Source organism: Haliotis rufescens, unplaced genomic scaffold (assembly GCF_023055435.1).
Source record: "Haliotis rufescens isolate VD_foot unplaced genomic scaffold, xgHalRufe1.0.p SCAF_8, whole genome shotgun sequence".
Taxonomy (NCBI): domain Eukaryota; kingdom Metazoa; phylum Mollusca; class Gastropoda; order Lepetellida; family Haliotidae; genus Haliotis; species Haliotis rufescens.
The window spans coordinates 3,866,978-3,890,790 of record NW_025964372.1 but is presented as its reverse complement, the minus strand read 5'-3'; the positions used below and the strand labels follow the sequence as shown (position 1 = coordinate 3,890,790).

The 23,813-nt window shown below is 38.6% G+C and overlaps 1 protein-coding gene across 1 annotated transcript; it reads right to left on the bottom strand.

The window, feature by feature from the left end:
* Window positions 1-10,536: 10,536 nt before the first annotated feature.
* LOC124122377 (ankyrin-1-like) lies at window positions 10,537-20,363 on the bottom strand. Its single transcript, XM_046485438.2, has 3 exons — window positions 19,607-20,363; window positions 13,748-13,832; window positions 10,537-12,188 (listed from the first exon to the last, which is right to left on the bottom strand). The coding sequence occupies exons 1-3, from the start codon at window positions 19,892-19,894 to the stop codon at window positions 10,792-10,794; spliced, it is 1,770 nt and encodes a 589-aa protein (XP_046341394.2). The 5' UTR covers window positions 19,895-20,363; the 3' UTR covers window positions 10,537-10,791.
* Window positions 20,364-23,813: the final 3,450 nt, after the last annotated feature.

Genomic DNA, 23,813 nt, shown 5'->3' with positions numbered 1-23,813 from the left:
TGAGGAAGTTGAGCATTTGACCTATCGTCTTCTCACTACACTTCAGTTGGCATTTGCTTTCATTTTTCACAAATAGTCTTGAAACTCCGATTATATATATATAACTATCTGTGGTCACCACGTTTTGGAACAAAATCCCCATGGATCAAGGAATGAACTTTTCCCTTACGTTTGTCCTGTGGGATAGTGGTGTGAAATATTTTGATAGAATGGAGCGTGGTTCTTTTCTGAGAATGCAAATCGTCAAGCAAATTATTTGAGTTTTTAAGAAACAACATGGTATTAATTCAATCTCATTAAAATCAGAACCTAGTTCTCGCTACTGCTAAACAAAGATCTGAGGACATCCCATTACGGGTCAAGTCAGATCGACCTTTCGCGAACTCTGACCGACCAATGGAATTACTGACAAGAAATCTACAATCAGAAGGCAGCTTTCTCGTTCTTTACGGCACTAATTGCGACTAACTTGCGACTATGATTCGAAACATATTTTGACAAATTCTCGCTTAAAAATTTGAAACCTGAACAAAAGAACATTCTCGAATGGCTAATATATGGTCTAGATTGCATAGATTTAGTCGTTAAGGCCGTAACTACCCCGTTATAAAGCTTGCATGATCTGGTAAGCAACGCTCTGATTGGTCAAATGAAAGGTCGTTCTGACGTTACCCCTAATGGGATGTCCTCAGATCTTTGTTTAGCGGCAGCGAGAACTGAGATCTGATTTTAATGATATTGGGTATTAATTCCACTTTTCTCAAATACTTTCTGTGAATATAAAGAAAATCCTTCCTTTATTGTATTAAGGATTATAGTGAGTCTTTGAGACATGGATTTGGTGGAACATTTGCTGAACCCAGTAATATATTTCTCTTTGTACGGATCTGTATGGAGCTTTGAAATCCAGAACAAAAGAGGAATGGACATGTCTTCAGGTTTTGGAGTCAAGTCAAAAGTTGACAATACTGACGTACTTATGGTTTGGGCAAATTTCTTCCTCAGTTAACAAACCGGCCTTGTAATTGACATTATTTGATATGTCACGTATATAGTGCACCAAGTTCTCTGATCACACAACGAATAAAGTGATGCTTACATATAATGGAGGGGGGCACGGGTGGCCGAGTCGTCTTAGGCCCCGCAATTCGTAAACCTATTATTGTGGTTTCGAATCCAAGTTCGCCCCGATTATGTTTCTAGGCTCGCCAGCACCATACCCGTGCTCGTGGGTTTCACCAGAGTAGTAATCCCAACTCACTCACTTACATATAATGGTTATGTTATCTGAGGGAACAACTACGAACGTTTCATGTAGGGCAGCCAGACGTGGGATGGCAGCTGGCTGGGACAGAATAGGTTTATACCAATTCCGTTTCCTCTTTGTGTATTCTGCCATTGACATCATCACGAACTGACTTAACCCACATTCAACAGGTTCCTATTTTCACATTCTGAATAAACACAAAATATAGCATAAGTTACACCTAAAACATATATATTTGAAAGGTTCTTAACGATATTATTGATAGACTAATACTATGGATGGCTGAAGTTCGCCCTGATATAGCAAGCAATGCTGAAAACCAATATGGTAAGCCCACAGAACCAATGTCGCTGTTGCAACTGTTTGTTTGTTTGTTTGATGTTAAACGCGACACTCAGCATTGTTCCAGCTATATGACGGCGGTCTAAAAAATAATCGAGTCTGGACCAGATAATCCCAATTAATGGCCGACTGTTCCCTTACTCCAGACATGATACATTCCAAAATACAAATAGTAGTCAGTGTCGACAATACTGTGGGGTACAATTGTTTGAAGCACCCGTAAATATTTGCGACCGGATTCCGTCTTGGCGCAAACGGGCATACCTAAAACAATTGTCAACTCGTTGCGTAATGGTTCACACATTTTCCCCATATATTTTTTATATTTCAGATGCAATTTAAAGCACATCGGGAAGTGTGGAATTAAACAGTATGATTGAATACATTCAACTGTGTCTTTGGTATATTTTTAGATGCAAGACATATGTAAAATAAATATTTATGAGGGATTCTTTGACGAAGAACTTGAAATCATACGCGCATTCTGATTGGTTTGTCGTATATTCGCACATAACATTCATCGATAGGGGGACGAGTCTTCTTGCAGGTTACGGAAAGGGGCGAGTGTTGACGAATGTAGGTCGGTCTGACGTGACCCGTAATGGGATGTCCTCAGATCTTTGTTTAGCGATAGCGAGAACTAAGATCTGATTTTAATGAGATTGCGAACTGATTTATCCGGCAATACGGACTAAATTACATATCGACGCTTGATATTCATACGCCACTCTGACAGTATACTGAAGCGTACGTAAAAAATATATATAAAGCTCATTGTCAATTCACAGTTAGCATTCCAACATTCTTGACAACGTTGTCATATGTTGTTCATAAGGCATTGGAAATAGTGTTGAGGGATCGCATGCCATTCTTTGACTTATCCCTGAGCCACTTGCTTGAGGTTGACAGCATTGAGGTGATGTGATCGAACTCGCCACAAGTCGGGTGAATATGCGGGCCAAACAATATGCTGACCGTTCTGCTGTTGCAGGGAGTTCGTCACCATCCTCGCACAATGAGATCGTGCGTTGTCGTCCTGTAACCAAGCTCCTGGTCCAGCCCGCTGCAGAAGTGGTATTACCAGAGCCTGAACAATCTTGTTGAGAAAACGCTAAACATTGACGACGTACAGAGGGGTTCTGTGGTTTATTAATATCCCTGCCCATACCATCACTAGTTCTCCTCTAAAAGAGGGGCGGTCGGTTAGCCTAGTGGTTAAAGCGTTCGCTCGTCACGCCGAAGACCCGGGTTCGATTCCCGACACGGGTACACTGTGTGAAGCCCATTTCTGGTGTCCCCCGCGGGGATATTGCTGGAATAATGCTAAAAGCGGCGTAAAACCATACTCACTCACTCACTCCTCTAAAAGAGCAACAATGACATCAGCAAATCCCTCTCCTTGACGAGGGGGCACGGGTAGCCCAGTCGTCTAAGGCGCCGCGATTCGCTGTGCAGAGTTGCGTCCCTTGGGCACGCCAGAAACCTATGATTGTGGGTTCGAATCCCGGTTCGCCCCAATTATGTTTCTAGGTTTGTCAGCACCATACCCGTGCTCGTGGGTTTCACCGAAGTGGTAAACATCTGAGACCTGCATCACTTCGGGCTTTCCTCCCACATCAAGCTGACACGCCGTGATATAACTGGAATACTGTTAAAAGCGGCGTTAAACCCAACTCACTCACTCATTCACTCTCCTTGACGATGAAATACACGAGCCCGGCCATCATTGAACTGGAGCGAGAAGTAAGGCCTCGGTGGGCTTTTGTTTTTCAGAACGGGGGCAATTCTGAACAGCATTAGCTTAAGTGTTGATTTCATACACGTAGTTACAGAAAGTGACGTTTTGTTGACATTCATCCTGTTACAGCCACATAGAATACTAAACGAGCTCCCATGTAATACCAATTTTATGAAACGAGTGAATAGTTCTGGTATCTGACGAGCAAAAGCGAGTTTCATAAAATTGGTATTACACCGGAGCGAGGTCAGTATTTTATTCATTACTCGTTATTTGTACCTACGTAAACATCAGCTGATTGACTCCGTAAGTCGCTTCCCGAGTTCAAATCAGGCTATGCATATGAATACAAAGTCATGTATATAGTCATCGTCAAGTGCAACTATGATATCAAAATTTTAGCAATTCCAATGGAGATAACACCCGAACACTCTTCGTGTCCACAACAAATCTACTTTAATTGAAATTGACGTGATGATTACATTCATCTTGTTACAGACATTGACGTGACGATTACATTCGTGTTGTTACAGACATTGGCGTGATGATTACATTCATGTTGTTACAGACACTGGCGTGATGATTACATTCATCTTGTTACAGACATTGACGTGACGATTACATTCGTGTTGTTACAGACACTTGCGTGATGATTACATTCATGTTGTTACAGACACTGGCGTGATGATTACACTCATCTTGTTACAGACATTGACGTGATGATTACACTCATCTTGTTACAGCCATTGATGTGATGATTACATTCATGTTGTTACAGACATTGGCGTGATGATTACATTCATGTTGTTACAGACACTGGCGTGATGATTACATTCATCTTGTTACAGACATTGACGTGACGATTACATTCGTGTTGTTACAGACACTTGCGTGATGATTACATTCATGTTGTTACAGACACTGGCGTGATGATTACACTCATCTTGTTACAGACATTGACGTGATGATTACACTCATCTTGTTACAGACATTGACGTGATGATTACACTCATCTTGTTACAGCCATTGACGTGATGATTACATTCATGTTGTTACAGACACTGACGTGATGATTACATTCATGTTGTTACAGACATTGGCGTGATGATTACACTCATCTTGTTACAGCCATTGACGTGATGATTACATTCGTGTTGTTACAGACACTGGCGTGATGATTACATTCATCTTGTTACAGACACTGGCGTGATGATTACACTCATCTTGTTACAGACATTGGCGTGATGATTACACTCATCTTGTTACAGACACTGACGTGATGATTGCATTCATGTTGTTACAGACATTGGCGTGATGATTACATTCATCTTGTTACAGATATTGGTTAGTTATAGCTTTATAGAAAGTAGTTCTATCATTGTTGTATAGGCATTCATTTCTTCTTACATGATGTGTTAAGCTGCATTTGTGTCTGTGTTTGTGTTTCCTGTAACTATGAGATTAATATTCTCCTAAATGTAAACCCAATTCCCAAATCGAGTAGCAAAGTATTATCTTATCCTGTCTAGAGTAAATACTATGGTCAGAGAGAAATATAACATCTAATAACATATGACATCAACTAATAATTTGTTATCTTTCTCACATAATTATACATTTATCAACGGTAAATTGACACAAAAAAGGTTGTGTTTACACCTAAGACGTGGTATTGATCATATCTTAAAATATTACCGTCTCTGATATTAGGACACAGAGGTAAGATACAGATCTAGTATAATCTCTTGGTACACATTGTCTACTGATATATACTTGTGTTTTATATGTCAGTTAGGTAGACAATTAAAAGTTACAAACTGTTTCCAATGTTCATGAATGTAAGAATTGCACACATTGTTAACACCATGTTATACTTAATGTGGCAATTACATCAGATCTAGAAAGTTGTATTGCTTATGACCAATTGATAATCATTATATATTTCTGTTGTTCAAATTACAGATATTATTTTCTAACAAGACAGGTGCGACGGGGAGGACAGTTTGACTCAGCAGACAAGAACCCCATATACTTGTGCAAAACACAGTTAATGTCACTGTTCAATGTGTCCGCTTTCATTGTCTTCTGAGTAAGTCACATATTCTCCATCACCTGGCTGCAACATAACTATTTTCGACAAATCACGGGTACCTATAGTTCTGTTACACTTGCAAAGAGGAACAGATATAGCTGGCCTGAATTTAGAAACATGGTAAGGGTTTGTTTCACTTGTGTTTCCAGAATAGTTTTCAGGCAGCAGATGGTACAATTTATTCAGTAATAATAAAATTTTCATTGAAATTTCTGTATTCTGATTAGCTGAATTGGTCACGTGTTAATGCATTTATTTCCCAATGAATGTATAAAATTAAGCCACGCCCACAGAGGCGCACTACTTTTATTACTACGGAATGTCGGTGAATCCCAATATTATTACAGTCGAGTGAATTCCCTTTCTGCTCACGTGTATCGTCATCCACAGGTCATTTAGCGACTTTCATGCATATCCATTATCCAAATAAACCTTTGAAACCGAAGGCCGAGAATGAATGAAACAGCAAACGTGCAGGCTCGCTCGCCTGTTTTTTTTCTGCTCGCCTCGGTTCAACTTTCATGTCTTCGGGATTCATTTCTAACTAGCATTTTTCCAACAGTAATGTTCGAATCTAGCGGTAACTGACTATGCCATTTGAAACAGCCGCCTTCTCCCGGACATATTTGTTCCGGCTCGTTACAGTCTGACTGTCGCAGTCCTTCTCGCCTCTTTAAATTTCCTTGATTGACAGGTCTTATGCGGATTCATACAGTTTGCACATCGGTTTTTCGATTCATACCTCAATGAACCGAAAAATATACACAGTCAATCCTTAATTGACATGGCCAGATACCAACAGCAGTCATCAGCAGCGAGCAGAGTGTTGAAAGTGTCTATGACATTGCAGACATTGACGTGTAGAATACAAACATGTCAGAACTGACTTTGACATGATCAATACATTCATGTCATTACATGCATTGACGTGTTGAATACAATCGTGTCACTACTGACTTTGACGTGTTGAAATCATTCATGATGTTATGGACTTTACCAGTCTATGTTCATAACGTAGTGGAGGCAGTATGCCCATTCTTCAGTTACATCATTGCTTAAGAGAGTAACAGCACGTATACATTCATAGATTGATATGCATTGTTCACCAAAATGATTGTCATAGTTGCATTGGTTCATATACAAATTTGGAAAATATTTTAACAATTTCTGCATTTTTTAAAAGACATTAGTAAGTTAGATTTATGTAATGTTGGATAGAAGTATTATTTTGAGGATATAAACTCCTGGAATTGCCATCAGCATAGCATACAAGTACAGAATGGTATTCAACCTCTTTGTATCTTTGTTTGCTTACATGACACATTCTACCTGATTTTACTTCTTAAACATATCTGCCATATCTATTTCAATTCGGAGCTGGAGTGAAGAACATCTAAGTGGAGCTAATGCAGCACGGAAATTTAAAATGGAAATTTGAAAGAAGGTTATCAATTTATAACTGGGAAAAATGTGCTGCATGCCAATCTTGCTCCTAGGATGATTTCAGTCTTTTTTCAAACTCAGATATAAAACTAGATACATTTCATACAAGTTCTTGTTACCAGACATATCCGAAACCAAACATGTATAAAATGTCTTTGATATATAAAGCCCAGTTAGTCTTTTTTCTATTCACACAATCTAGAACTAATAAGTTGTAACATTTCTTCACACATCTGGTGTTAGGCATTGTAATTACACCAGTATTCAACAGGCCTTTAATATATGCATATAGACCATGGGATATCGTCCACTTTCACCCCTAACTACATGGTTTAAGGACGATGTTATACACGAAAGAAACGTTTAAAAGCAAATATTTGTACTGTTTCGATTTCTTTGTGAATATCCAGTTCCCATATTTCTTAACCATAATGTAAAAGTGGACTAATTTTGTGGCGTCAAAAATGTAAAAGCATAGGTTATATGTGAGTGGCTTAATCACATACACAGATTTGAATACACCACAAAGAATCTTCTTCACTTGTATAGCAGCATTACCAGCGTTTTGAGACCATGATAAGGAACTTGCGAAAACAACACCTACATATGTATCGAATTGAGCAGTTTCAAATACAAATATCATTTTTCATGTTTGGAAAGTATACCGCTATTTTTAAAAAGCAACATGTTTCGTTTATTCACAGAAACATTCAAAAGCGTTAATACGTTTTTGTAAACCATAAACAGCATCTGCAAAGAAAATAAAAATAGTTGTATAATATTCAGATGCATTTGTATCGCATGTTCACAGTTTGAGTCGATTTCTGAAGCTAACTCATTTATAAACATGGAACACACATCATTGTCTCTCACCTAATTGACAATCAAAATCTTGTGATAGATATTTGTATTCGGGTACCTTTACACGCTTACAGATGTATGTGAGAGCATTAAACATTTACGGTGAAACTGAAACGCCTCTTCGTTTCAGTGCAGACCATAGCTTAAATCTATCAACAATATCAAATGCTTTTCTTACATCAACGAATATGGCATCAAGCTTGGTTTTCTTGATATATAAGGGCGGTCGGGTAGCCTAGTGGTTAAAGCGTTCGCTGTCATGCCGAAGACCTGGGTTCGATTCCCGACATGGGTACAATGTGTGAAGCCCATTTCTGGTGTCCCCCGCCGAGATATTGCTGGAATATTGCTAAAAGCGGCGTAAAACCGTACTCACTCACTCACTCACACTATTGTACAACACAAAATGGCAATGCATATTATATTATATGTTCAGGCTTTGAAACACATATCTACCCTCTAGACATCATAACATAACATTTGTGTCCTATATTATCAATATTATGTAGCTGTACAACTTGACGTTTGCATGAAAAGGTCAACTTTGAATTTCATTCATCTGAATCAATATGAATAGTACATCGTTGTGTCGAACTCTGATGTGTCAGATTTACGGTCAGATTCCTTCAAACTTCTCATTATTTAACCTCTGATAAGTCAAAGTGGATGTGTCGAAGTTTCATATTTATTTTTTAAAATGTGCAAACAAGGGAATTGATGCCTTCAATCTGAATAACATTCCCGCAATATTTTAAATTTCAATAACCACTCACATTTTTTCCCACCCGAAAACAATTTCTTCCAGGTTGTTCACTTTCAGGAACGTGCTGCAAAACCTGGACTTGGCAGCTCATGATGTAAATTCAACTACTTGTGGCTGCCAAGACTTATCATACTGCTACAACCTACAGTTCATATAATCACAGATGATTTCTCCAATGTTGACAATAACAACCTTCGTCAGTTAGTCAAATATGGACCAAAATAAGGGGAGCATCCTCCTACCGATTGGGATCACAACTTTATAATAATTATATATCCATGATAATTATGACTGTTGTGATGAATGTGCCAAAAATGAGCCAAAAGAGAATAGGAACCTGTTGAATGAATGTGGGTTAAGTCAGTGCGTGATGTTATCATTGGTAGAATACACAAACTTAAAAAGAGGAAACGGAATTGGTATAAACCGATTCTGTCCCAGCCAGCTGTCATCCAACGTCTGGCTGCCCTACATACGAAGGTCGTAGTTGTTCCAACTGACAAGGCCTCAGATAACATAACAATTAAATGTGAGTGAGTGAGTTGGGTTTAACGCCGCTTTTAATAGTATTCCAGTTATATTGCGGCGTATCAGCTATATGTGAGAGGAAAGCCCGAAGTGATGCAAGTTTCAGACGTTTACCACTTCGGTGAAACCCACGAGCACGGGTTTGGTGCTAACAAGCCTAGAAACATAATCGGGGCGAACCGGGATTCGAACCCACAATAATAGGTTTGAGAATTGCGGGACCTAAGACGACTGAGCCACCCGTGCCCCCCTCCATTATATGTTAGCATCACTATATTCATTGTTTGATCAGAACTTGGTATACTATATATGTGACACATCAAATAATATCAATTACAAGGCCGGTTTGTTAACTGAGGGAGAAATTTGCCAAAACCATAGCTACGTCAGAACTGTAAACTTTTGACTTGACTCTAAAACCTGAAGACATGTCCGTTCCTCTTTTGTTCTGGATTTCAAAGCTCCATAAAGATCCGTACAAAGAGAAATATATTACTGGGTTCAGCAAATGTTCCACCAAATCACTGTCTTAAAGACTAACCATTATCCCCAATACAATCAAGGAAGGACTTTCTTTATATTCACAGAAAGTATTTGAGAATAGTGGAATTAATACCATGTTGATTCTCAAAAAAGCAAAGGATTTATTTGACGTTTTGCATTCTCAGAAAAGAACCAAGCTCCATTCTGTCAAAATATTTCGTTTCACAACTTTGTACACCACTATCCCACTGGACAAACTTAAGGGAAAACTTCATTCCTTGATCCATGGGGCTTTTGTTACAGAACGTGGTGACCACAGATGCAGTTATATATATATAATCGGAGGTATAAGACTATTTGTGAAGAAATGAATGCAATTGCCATCTGAAGTGTCGTGAGAAAACAATACGTCAAATGCTCAACTTCCTCACTGTCAACATGTTCCTAATATTTGGGTGTAAGTAATTAGGCAAGAAGTAGAGTTTTTAAGATCTATGCATAAAGATTCAGATTGACAAAACTCTCCACAAGACTCGATGACAACAGATGGCTTCAACTTTCTACTAGTCAACTTTCCCTATATGTCGAGCAATATTCCAGCAGCTCCAGCCTTTGGTGCTTATATTTCACAACTTTTGAGATACGATCGAGCATGCTCTCTCTTCAAAGATTTCAAAGAGCGTGAAGTTTGATCAAGGTTATAACATTCAAGGCCTCAGTAAAGCTTTCAAAAAGCTTTATGGTAGACATGTGGAGGACATTTCCAATTTGACGTATCAGTGACAAAACTTATGTCCAATGCAATTCCCTATTATGACTTGTACCATATGTTTACGTGGTGTTTTATCAGGTGAAGTATTGACTTGCCTTTGCATGTGTTTGTGACGGGTGCCACTGGTGGGACAGGATACGCTGACCTTTTCGCGAACGCCTGGTCTCATTACTATTTGATGGTGGATCATAAACACATGCACATGATATAGTCTGAATCGTACAATCGACACTAGATATTTCTTTTGGCTATGCTGAGGGTTTACACTTCAATATCAGTAACAACATTCAACACGTCAATGTCCGTAACAACATCAATGTAATAAACACGTCAATATCCGTAATGACATGATTTTATTCCACATCCCAATGTCAGTAACAACCTCAATTTATTCTACCCTTCAATGTCTGTAACAACATCAATGTATTCAATACGTGAACGTCACAACTGTGTTCAACACATTGTCTTTAACAATATGAATATCTGAATGTCTGCGCAAACATTACATGAGAGCACCATGTGACACAAGAAGATCAAGCATGTCTTTTCGATCCTGGGATATTGCTATCTTGGCTGCTGTTTGTCCTTTGTTGTTTTTGGCGTTGATGCCCACCTTGTCCTGTGAAAGAATATATTTCACCACCTCCATATGTCCTCTCCGACAGGCAAGATGAAGGATGTTTTCACGCCTTTGATTCACGAGTGAAACATCAGCTCCTTCACCTACAAGTAACTCTACCACTTCTTTATGTCCATACAATGCTGCCACCATCACCGGTGTCCTCTTCTGCCATCCTCTACTGTTGATGCGCACCATGTCTTGTGAGAGGACATACTTGACCACCCCCACATCTCCTCCCCAACAGGCAAGATGAAGGACGCTGTCACGCCCGAAAGATAGGATTGTCAAGTCAGCTCCTTCATCTACGAGTAACTCTACCACGTCTTTATGTCCATTCTCTGCTGCCACCATCACTGGTGTCTTCTTCTTCCATCCTCTACTGTTTATGCGCACCTTGTCCTGTGAGAGGATATATTTCACAACCTCCATATGTCCACCCCGACAGGCAAAATGAAGAATGTTGTCACCCTTCTCAGATCGGAGTGACACATCAGCTCCTTCACTCACGAGTAACTCTACCACTTCTTTATGTCCACGCAATGCTGCCGCCATCATTGGTGTCCTCTTCTTCCGTCTTTTGCTGTTGATGGCAACAATACCTTGTGAGAGGACATACTTGACCACCTCCACATCTCCTCCCCAACAGGCACAGTAAAGGATGTTTTCACCATTGTGAGATACGCGTGACAAGTCAGCTCCTTCATTCACGAGTAACTCTACCACCTCTTTGTGTCTGTTCACTGCTGCCACCATCACTGGTGTCCTCTTCTTCGATCCTCTTCTGTTGATGCGCACCATGTCTTGTGAGAGGATATATTTCACCACTTCCACATTTCCTCCCCGACAGGCAAGATGAAGGATGTTGTCACCCTTCTCAGATACGAGTGACACATCAGCTCCTTCACCCACGAGTAACTCTAACACTTCTTTATGTCCACATAATGCTGCCACCATCACTGGTGTCCCCTTCTTACATCCTCTACTGTTGATGTCCTCCATGTCATGTGAGAGTATATACTTCACCATCTCCACCTCTCCTCCCCAACAGGCACAATGAAGGATGTTGTCACCTCTTTTATTTACGAGTGACATGCTGGATCCTTTACTAACAAGTAACTCAACCACTTCTCGGTGCCCATTACCAGCTGCCAACATCACCGGTGTCCAACCAATCCACTCTTTGCACTTAATGTCCGGCCGTCCCTGGGACAAGATGAGTTTCACCTTTGACAGGTTCCCGGTTTCGGAGGCGATGTGGAGTTCGCAGAACGATGGTGCTGTAATATGAAGTTTTAGTCTGTACGAACCTTTGGCATTTTAAACTTAAAGGACTGAAGTTGCAAGATCATCTAAGGGCGAGAAAGCGAGTGTCTTTGTTTAGTCATCAGGACTGTTAACATGAACACCTTATGTCCGCATATTGTCATTGGACGAAATAATGATGGAGATCGGATAGATACTGATTAATTGGTGTGCACTTCGAAAGAGTCGAGATGTATAACTAAACATCCCACCACATTGCAACTTTTCTTAAGTGCATGTAGTATTATCCTGTGTGGTGCGAGAACGCGATGTACAGCTCCAAGGGCCAGCTTTTTGATAATGACAGACGTGTGCATGTTCCACTTTCAGGGCACAGCGCTCACTGTTTACTGGCAGTTTAAGTATACAAACAGATCAGTCGCGAGCAGTTGCAGTGATGGCTTCGGCTATTTGGGAATATCAGCAATTGGGTATGTCAAAGTATTCAAAACTTGTTTGTCTTATAAAGTGTATGTACTAAAAGAGGAAGAACAATGGAAGGAATATTTTGTGAGAATATTCATACAGAGATAATTAAGCTGAGATTTCTTCCAACATTAACATTCATTGTCATGACAAAACATCAACCATGTTCAAAATCTCTTCATTGATGAACTTGTCGCACAGCAACAACATTGCTCCCTGCTACATGGAGCTTTGAAAATGTCATGTTTACACCAAATATGAAAATTAAATGTGAACGCTGACCCGGCACGGAATTTATGCTAAACATCCTGCTAGAGAGGACCTCTATAACGCGAATAGGACACACGAGACATAATAATTCAACTTTGCAGTAAATGTAACAAATAAACAGTTACTGACAATAGCCCATTAATATTATGCTATAATGATGTTTCTGTACCTGAAGAGTTGACATCGACCACACTTCTGTACATGTAAACACTCAATCAATACAATGATCAATAAAAGCGACAAAAGAAATCTCTGCCTAAACCCTTTAATTGTGATGCAACATGTATAATCAGTATACTACATAAGCATGAACGTTAAATTTTATCAATTGGTCTCAACCTTGACAGTTCACTATTTTTTTAAAGATTAGTAATGAATTTAACTCAAACAGCGCTGACATGTTAATATTCCATTCAAATTCAATATCCATGTATTTAAAACGAGCATGTTCATTCTACCAAGATTTAACAGTGCGTCATACGACTATTGTCCAGAAGTTTGTTCAAGTTTACAATATTCAAGGCCTCAGTAAAGCTTTCACAAAGTTTTATGGCATCAGTGGCAAGACTTATGTACGATGCAATTCCTTATTTTGACTTGTACCATATGTTCCATGTGTTTTTTCAGGATAACTATTGATTTGCCTTTGCATGTGTTTGTGACGATGGGGCAGAATGCGCTCACCTTTTCGCGATCGCCTCGTGCCACTACCATTTGATATTGCTTCATAAACACATGCTCATGATTGAGTCGGAATCGTGAAATCGCTCTGCTTTTGGCACAGATTTCTTATGAATATGGAAATTGTTTTGTTGCTTTTATTTTCTACACTTCTCACCTTGCGCACAGCACTTCCCACATCCCTTCTCCAAACATTCGGAAGTCTGATTGCAGACCTCGGATCCACGGGGTTTAGCCGGGGCCTTTAGACAGCAATAAAAAAAACAAAGAGTCTATGTATGATTTCTAATAATAGATAGTGTAAGGGTCGATATATGTCGATATTTGACGTTATTGTAGGTGTAACATGGTCCTTATGCCATTATACAAGCAATGCAAAGTAATGCCTCTAGAAACATCGGTCAGTTCTTCGTTTGTTACTTGTCACACCAGCCGGCATTGTTTTCAGGCTAAGTGTGGACCGTCAACAATGACTTTCCCGGGAGTTATGACTTTTCTGATATGAAATTGCATCACAGTGCTTACCAGGCCATTGTCATCGGTTACCATGATGTCACAATCACATGACTATCCTACTAATTTCTCTGTGACTGAAGCCGGTTAACAATGATAACGCCTCCGCCTCCGCCTCCGCCTCCGCATCATGTCAAAGACGTAAAAAGGTGAACACATCCCATTTTAATTCTGGAAACCCCAAAAGTCCAGAAACTCTACGGTCTTTGCCCAGTCTCGGTCAAAGGTATTTACAAAATTAAACATGCTGTTTTCATGGGAACATACCAAGGAAGAAAAATTGAGAAAAAAAATGTACAGAAATTCAATATTTACACTATGTCGCCCATGGGTAGGCCCATGGGCGAGAATATTTTCCTTTACTTGAAACTCATGTTTTTGTTTCGCAAATACATAAATTTATTGCTTTCAAGTATCATGACACAAAACGTAACTCATTTTAACTTAATTTCAACGATTTTATAGCATTATTGAAATATTTCGCCTATGGGCGAGACAAAGGTTTGGCCCATGGGCGAGCATAGTTTCCTTTGCTCAACAGTTTTAGTTTCGCAAATACATTAAGGGATTAGAAGCATGACACATGATTCAACTCATTTTAACTTAATTCAGCTTTTTTTGGCGATATTAAAATATTTCGCCCATGTTTTCGGCAGTCCCTTTAAAGAATAAACTAATTGTTTACAAAGTATATTGTATCATTTGAAACACACTTTGTATTATATCATTACCTTACTGTTTAAAAAGGGCCTTTGGTTGGATGTTTCCTTTGCAGAAGTTTTACAAATTTCAGCTTTTTACATATTGCAACGATCTTTAATGAACCCGGCCTCATCTCTCAAAACGTTTTGACAGTTTATCATACGAATTCATGCGCGTGTACACCAATTCATTGGCGTTATTTTCCAACGAATTAAAGTTTAGTTTGTTTCTTTTTCATTTCCCATTTTATGTCTCGTTGATACATCACACTGGGAAATTAAGTGACACTAGGTATGCAATATACAGGTACACGTGCGCGTATTTTAATGGGGAAAAAACCTGATTCGTCTTTCACATTCTAACGAAATCTCGAAATAATTATTTCATTATATGCGGTGCGATGTTTAGGAGATTGAGGAAAACTCGAGTGGATATTATGACACTAAAGCAACATTTAAATGCATTGTCACTTTTGGTATGAAAATTGTAACAGTTAAGAAAAAACAACAGCCTTCTTATGATAATTCTCATATTCGCATTATTTACAGGTGATTCTACAATACCTGCTCTCGGTCAATTACGATCTACCACACCACGCGTGAATATACAGGTGTTGCTGTGGGCAAATACCTAACCTGTATATGTATAATTTTTTGTGGATACATGTATTACATATTTTCGTTGATATGTTGATATATTAAGCACAAAGACAAAAAAAAGTTTATGAAAGACGAATAAGTGCCTTGATATATTCAACGAGAGGTGGATCATCGTTTAATGGGTGATTCAATAAAAGTATGTTTGGAGGAGATATCAAAGGAGCCGCCCAATATACACAGTGTCGTCCGGTGAACTCCCACCGTGTCCGTAAGAGTTATGTAATCGGTACACAAATATATTTGATGCGGTGTCAGTGTGGAAGGAGTTTGAATTACGTCCGCCACTGGTCACAGAAAATCCTCAAAGTATAGTAACAATCAACAAGGTCAATGCCTTACTAATTACCTAGTGACGCATGTATAACAACGATTGTCAATCTGTCTGCTACAGCTACCATACCATCATCCCTGTCACAACTGGCATATCAACGGCTTATTCAAAATATTAATTGTAGAAACGCCGTTAAGAGACTAACGTATGTCGTATACAGTCCTCATATTTGATTTAAAAAAGTAAATACGTCAATTGGGAATTCAACTGGATGGTACCTTCCTTATATCAGCTAACAGCCCTGTTTGTGAAAATATGTACTAGACATAAGATTTATAGACTAATACAAAATCAATTGTAAGACCGCATAGACCATAAAACCGAATTAAATATGACTTGGTATCATCTCTTGTGTATTAGATGATGGTGATGACCTGAAATGTTTTAACGTTAGATTAGGAAGGAGAGACATTAAAGTGTTTTATGCTACTTTTATACTTGTGTGTCCATCGATATACGTTATGCAATGAAAGACGAATCAGGTTTTTTCCCCATTAAAATACGCGCACGTGTACCTGTATATTGCAAATCTAGTGTCACTTAATTTCCCAGTGTGATGTATCAACGAGACATAAAATGGGAAATGAAAAAGAAACAAACTAAACTTTAATTCGTTGGAAAATAACGCCAATGAATTGGTGTACACGCGCATGAATTCGTATGATAAACTGTCAAAACGTTTTGAGAGATGAGGCCGGGTTCATTAGAGATCGTTGCAATATGTAAAAAAGGTGAAATTTGTAAAACTTCTGCAAAGGAAACATCCAACCAAAGGCCCTTTTTAAACAGTAAGGTAATGATATAATACAAAGTGTGTTTCACATGATACAATATACTTTGTAAACAATTAGCTTATTCTTTAAAGGGACTGCCGAAAACATGGGCGAAATATTTTAATATCGCCAAAAATTAGTTGAATTAAGTTAAAATGAGTTGAATCATGTGTCATGCTTATAATCCCTTAATGTATTTGCGAAACTAAAACTGTTGAGCAAAGGAAACTATGCTCGCCCATAGGCGAAATATTTCAATAATGCTATAAAATCGTTGAATTAAGTTAAAATGAGTTACGTTTTGTGTCATGATACTTGAAAGATATACATATATGTATTTGCGAAACAAAATCATGAGTTTTAAGTAAAGGATAATATTCTCGCCAATGGCCCTGCCCATAGGCCAAACCTTTTTCTCGCCCATGGGTGAAATATTTTAGTATCGCTATAAAATTGTAGAAATAAGTTAAAATGAGTTAAATTTTGTGTCATGATACTTGAAAGCAATAAATTTATGTATTTGCGAAACAAAAACATGAGTTTCAAGTAAAGGAAAATATTCTCGCCAATGGCCCTGCCCATGGGCGACATAGTGTAAATATTGAATTTCTGTACATTTTTTTTCTCAATTTTTCTTCCTTGGTATGTTCCCATGAAAACAGCATGTTTAATTTTGTAAATACCTTTTTCTCGCCCATGGGCGAAATATTTCAGTATCGCTATAAAATTGTAGAAACAAGTTAAAATGAGTTAAATTTTGTGTCATGATACTTGAAAGATATACACTTATGTATTTGCGAAACAAAAACATGAGTTTCAAGTAAAGGAAAATATTCTCGCCCATGTGCCAAACCTTTTTCTGAACTATTTCAGTATCGCTATAAAATAGTTGAATTAATTTAAAATTAGTTAAATTTTGTGCCATGATACTAGAGAGATATACACTTATGTATTTGCGAAACAAAAACATGAGTTTTAAATAAAGGAACACACTTCGCCCATGGGCGACATAGTGTAAATATTGAGCTTTTGAACAATTTTTTTTCATTTTTTCTTCCTTGGTATGTTCCCATGAAAACAGCATGTTTAATTTTATAAATACCTTTGACTGAGACTGGGCAAAGACCGTAGTGTTTCTGGACTTTTGGGTTTCCAGAATTAAAATGGGACGTGTTGGTGGTACTTGTTGTTACCCTTTTCGACGCTCGGCATTAACAGGATGAAATAAGCGCTGTACAGCTCGGAGTCACTATCTTTTGACTGAGTGGGGCATTCATGTTAAACCTTGGGCACGGTACATCAGTGGGATAGGAAGATAAAACCGACATCAGTTTGAACGACTACAAGAGCACACACGCCGCACGCACGCACGCACGCACGCACGCACACACACACACACACACACGAACACACACACGAACACACTCACTCACTCACACGCTCACACACTCACACGCTCACACATATATACACATATACACACGCGCACGCACACGCACAAATACACACGCACGCACAGACACACGCACATATACACAAACACACATACACACACAGACAGAGGTTATTCTAGACGCGGTTTTATATCTAGTTTCACCTCACTTTTTACACTCAAGACAAGGCATCTTTTTTATTACAAACTGGATTTGTTGTGAGAAGATATATATTATCTCTCCCGTTCGTTGATATCAAATATGTCAACAGTCACCTGGAGGTTTTCTGTCATCAACTCGTGCTGTTATATTTCATATCAAAGGATGTTCGGTGACTTTATGTCTCCTTCGTAAACAATCATGACTTCTGACTGTATTGGTATGGCACAGTCACACTTGAACTCACATTCACTGTCAATCACTTCCAAAAATTTAAAATTCCCAGAAGTAAACAAAATTGACTTGACTCTTGGTGAAATAGGAGATCGTGGTCGAATGTGGAGCGAGTGTCACAACTTCGTATATACTCATTTACACAACTACACATCTGTACACATGTACATACACACTGACACCAACCTCCACACGCTAACTCCTGCACATATCTAAACACAGTGACACACACCTCCACCACGCTAACTCCTGCACATATCTAAACACACTGACACACACATCCACACGCTAACTCCTGCACATATCTAAACACACTGACACACACCTCCACCACGCTAACTCCTGCACATATCTAAACACACTGGCACACACATCCACACGCTAACTCCTGCACATATCTAAACACACTGACACACACCTCCACACGCTAACTCCTGCACATATCTAAACACACTGACACACATCTACACATATCTACACACATCTACACGCACTGACACACACCTCCACACGCTAACTCCTGCACATATCTAAACACACTGACACACATCTACACACGCTAACTCCTGCACATATCTAAACACACTGACACACATCTACACATATCTACACACGTCTACACGCACTTACACACATCTACACATATCTACACACATCTACATACACTGAAACACATCTACACATATCTACATACATCTACATACATCTACACACACTGACACATCAACAGACATTTACACATTCCGACACACATTTACACACACCGACACGAATGTACACATACGGACAGACACCGACACGTATCCACTCAATTCTACATACCGAAACACACACATATCTACACATATGAACACACATCTACACACATCTACATACATCTACACACACCGACACACACTTACACATATTTATACTCACCGACGCACATCAAGTGCTCACAGACACATGCATCTACACATATAGTAGACTACGGTTATAACGAACTCGAGGGGGCAACTAATTTTAGTTCGTAATAACCGTAGTTCGTTATGAGCATACATACATCATATATACAACAAATGGCCGGGAGTAAAAAAAGGTCCGTTGTATCCGTCAGTTCGTTATAAGCGTGTTCGTTACAAACGTAGTTTACTGTATATACACACGCATGTACACATCTAGGTACACTGATACACGTCAATATACATCCTACTTGACATAAATATAACTTACATGTGGATGAGTTTCAGGACGAACGCTGGATCCGCCTGTCTTTTCAATCTTCTGGGATTTATCATTTGATTGGCGACATGATGCGGAAATAAAAATATCATTGATACATTCAAGTTGGCACAACTCGATGTCAATATTTCTGAAAATGACAGATCTGTCCTTCATTATATCTGTCAACTGAAGTCTACATTCCTTTGTGCTGCATGTGGAAAGTACATGTACCAACATGATGTAAACAGTTGTTGCTAAAGCTAGCTGCAGACTTCTACTTGAAAACAGCGTCATCATCTTGAACTGTTAACAGGGGAGTGCAGGATCCACACGCTAAGGCGACTGCCAGAGACTGCACTTGAACGGTTAAGATATCACAAGCAGCAGTTGTTTTCGGGACATCACGTGACATTTTACACATGACGACGATGACTCTCAACCGATCAATATGATGCACATGTTTAAACAATTCAAGACACCAGCAAAAGAGATTCAGATACCGTCACTTGGTGCAAGCTGTAAAATGAATGTCGCTGCAGTTCATTACAGTCTATCACTTTGATTGAGTAAATGGGATTTAGCGAAGTGCGAGCAATATTCCAGTTACGCTTCGATATGGGAAACAACAAATAAGCTTTACAGTATATCTTTTTGAAATTCCATTCATATAGTTAGTGCTTTACTACCATCATCCCAAAACTCCCATTCCCAACATCCACACAACCGAAATCTCCATCAACCTACACAATCATCACCCCAACTTTACTTTCACCTACTCCACCATCAACACAACAGTCTCATCACCTAAACCACCATCAACCCAAAGTTTCCATCACCTAAACAACCGTCATCCCTTCTATCCTATCACCTACTCCACCATGAACCCAACAGTCACATCACCTACACTACCATCAACCCAACAGTCACATCACCTACATGTACTTCACCATCAACTTAAGAATTCCATCCACAACATCACGACCCCAACAGTCACATCATCTACACCACCATCACGCCAAGATTCCTATCACCTACACCAACCATTCATCTCATTGCTGCAGATTATGTTGAGGTTCATGACTTTCATCGTTTAAATTAGCAAAAAGGTCAACAAGAAGACAAGAAAATATCACAGGCATAACTGTTAATTATTCAGTAGTGCATCCGTTTATCAGCACACGGCGTCTAAAATTTTCATCTAACGCCTCAATAGCGTTGAATAATTTTCCCTTTATTGCCAAATTATCACATTTTGTCTATTTAAGAAATCATATGCCATTTCGAAAGTATATAAAGGCCACAAACGAGAGTCATTAATAGCTGAAAATGTTGCCACCTGATCAAAACACACCACACATTCTTGAATACATTCAGCTCGCCCTGGGTAAATTCCGAAAAAAATCTAAGTTCTTGTAAGGTATAAAACTCGTACATAAATGTAGCTAATGATCCTATGACTTTGGAATTGGTGTATTTCCAATATAAAGAAGTCTTTAAATGATTGGGTGAAATCTGGACCTTGTCACATTTACCAGGGTGTAGATACACGTTCTGTTGAAAATATATGTGAAGTATGATATGAGTTATTTGATAGGTGTTCTATAATGTTGTTGTGTGGTATGTTTTATGTGACTGGTGTGCATTATGTGATTTGCGATAGATTATATCCTATGCACGTCTAAACCGGGTTCAAACGAAATGCCGTAATGCATTAGGGTTTTGTTATTGACCATTCCTGAAAACCATTCCACAATATCAATAGAAAAATGTGATATGCGATATGTGATATGCGATATGTGAAATGTTGTATGTGTTATACGATATTTGTAATGTTACATGAGATATATGATATGTCATATGTGGTATGTCGCATGTGGTATGTGATCTGTGGTATGTTGTGTGACTCATATGTAATTTTTGTGATGTGTTGTGCAGTATGTGGTATGTTATATATGATATGTGATATGTGGTATGCTTTATCCAACCGAAGTTGGCATTCATGGTGACTCACATATTTCCAAACCTAAAAGAACGTCTACACCCTTCCTCAACACGGTCTATAAAATATTGCACTACACGGGACATACGTATTGCAAATTAACAAATCCACCGATGTCATTATATTTTGAACAAACAAGGCCAAGTAATGTCCATAAACAGAACAGAATGGCAATAGAACGGATTGGAACCGGTCGAAGAAATTAGGGTATCATCATTGATGGGAACAAGATGGGTGCATTTCAGCATTGTTGATCTTTTAGTTTCAGAATAGATGATGCTTACGTTGTGACGTAATATACTCACCGTCAAAAGAAACGCGACCCTTAGAAACATACAGATAAGTATGTAGGTTAAGAAGAGAAGTTTCCAATGTGTACCACTTAATGACAAAACTAACAATCAGTCAAGTATTATCACAAAATGCTTTCGTCTCTGTTGTACACACGTGTCTTACACCGTCTCTGATGACATGGACCATATCGTTTTTCCTAACTTTGAATATTAATGGGGGTAAAAGGTAATTTACTCTGCAATTGTTTGTAGTTTTCGCATAGCTACATTAAAATGCCAAGCCAAAAGAAACGTGAACCATGGAAACATATAGAGAAGTATGTAGGTTAAGGAGTGTAAGTTATTGTAATCTGCTTTGTTTTCTTATCATGTATTTTTGATTATGTATGTAGATGTATGGACATGTGTGTTCGCTGTAAAGCGACATTTACATGATTGAATTTTGAGATATGTGTAGGTCAACTTATATTTGGCCTTGATTTGACCTTTACACTTGGGCCATCTTGATACGAAATTTGGTGAAGGTGTAGTTCGTAGTGGGACTAAGCACACACAATATATACCATTTTGTCCTGTATTTGACCTTTTCACTTTGACCATGCTCTCAGGGTATATACTCACCGACAATACAAATGCGAATACCATACCTGTTGGTTAGTATATGAAGAAATATTCATATTCAAGACATATTAGATAGGATCAATGCACAAACGTACCAACTGGAATGTTGGAATCTACGCTCATGAACGCATCACATGTGACGTCACAGATCCATGACTCGAGATGCACCCTTTCTATCTTGCAGGATTTGTGTGTAAAGTTTGGAAATCACGTGCAGCATATGGTGATAAGAAAAAAGACACTCTGTGGTAACACTTGAATGATTTTTATTTTTGTCATTAAGTGGTACACACTGGAAACATCTCTTCTTGACCTACATACTTCTCTATATGTTTCCATGATCTGCTTGGCATTTTAATGTAGCTGTATGAAAAATACAAACAATTGCAGAGTAAATTACCTTTTACCCCCATTAATATTCAAAGTTAGGAAAAACGATATGGTCCATGTCACCAGAGATGGTGCAAGACACGTGTGTGCAAAAGAGGCGACAGTATTTTGTGATCATGCTTGACTGATTGTTAGTTTTGTCATTAAGTGGTACACATTGGAAACTTCTCTTCTTAACCTACATACTTATCTGTATGTTTCTATGGTTCGCGTTTCTTTTGACGGTGAGTATATTACGTCACAACGTAAGCATCATCTATTCTGAAACTAAAAGATCAACAATGCTGAAATGCACCCATCTTGTTCCCATCAATGATGATATCCTAATTTCTTCGACCGGTTCCAATCCGTTCTATTGCCATTTTGCAAACTCTATTTATGGACATTACTTGGCCATGTGTGTTCAAAATATAATGACAATATAACGTGTTGAGGAAGGGTGTAGACGTTCTTTTAGGTTTGGAAATATGTGAGTCACCATGAATGCCAACTTCGGTTGGATAAAGTATACCACATATCACATATCATATATAACATACCACACACTGCATAACACATAACAAAAATTATATATGAGTCACACAACATACCACAGATCACATACCACATGCCACATACCACATATCACATGTCATATATCACATGTAACATTACAGATATCGTATAACACATACAACATTTCACATATCGTATATCACATTTTCCCATGGAATGGTTTTCAGAAGGAGTCAATAACAAAACCTTAATGCATTACGGCATTTCGTTTGAACCCGGTTTAGACGTGCATAGGATATAATCTATCGCAAATCACATAATGCATATCAAATAGCACATAGCACGTATGGGAACACATAACACATACCACACAACAACATCATAGAACACCTATTAAATAACATATATCATACTTCAC

Coding starts and splice junctions, on each gene's coding strand:
- LOC124122377 (XM_046485438.2), bottom strand. CDS start 19,894: ATGATGACGCTGTTTTCAAGTAGAAGTCTGCAGCTAGCTTTAGCAACA. Junction 13,833..19,606: donor GTCCTGAAACTCATCCACAT/GTAAGTTATATT, acceptor TGCTGTCTAAAG/GCCCCGGCTAAACCCCGTGG. Junction 12,189..13,747: donor TGGGAAGTGCTGTGCGCAAG/GTGAGAAGTGTA, acceptor TTCATATTACAG/CACCATCGTTCTGCGAACTC.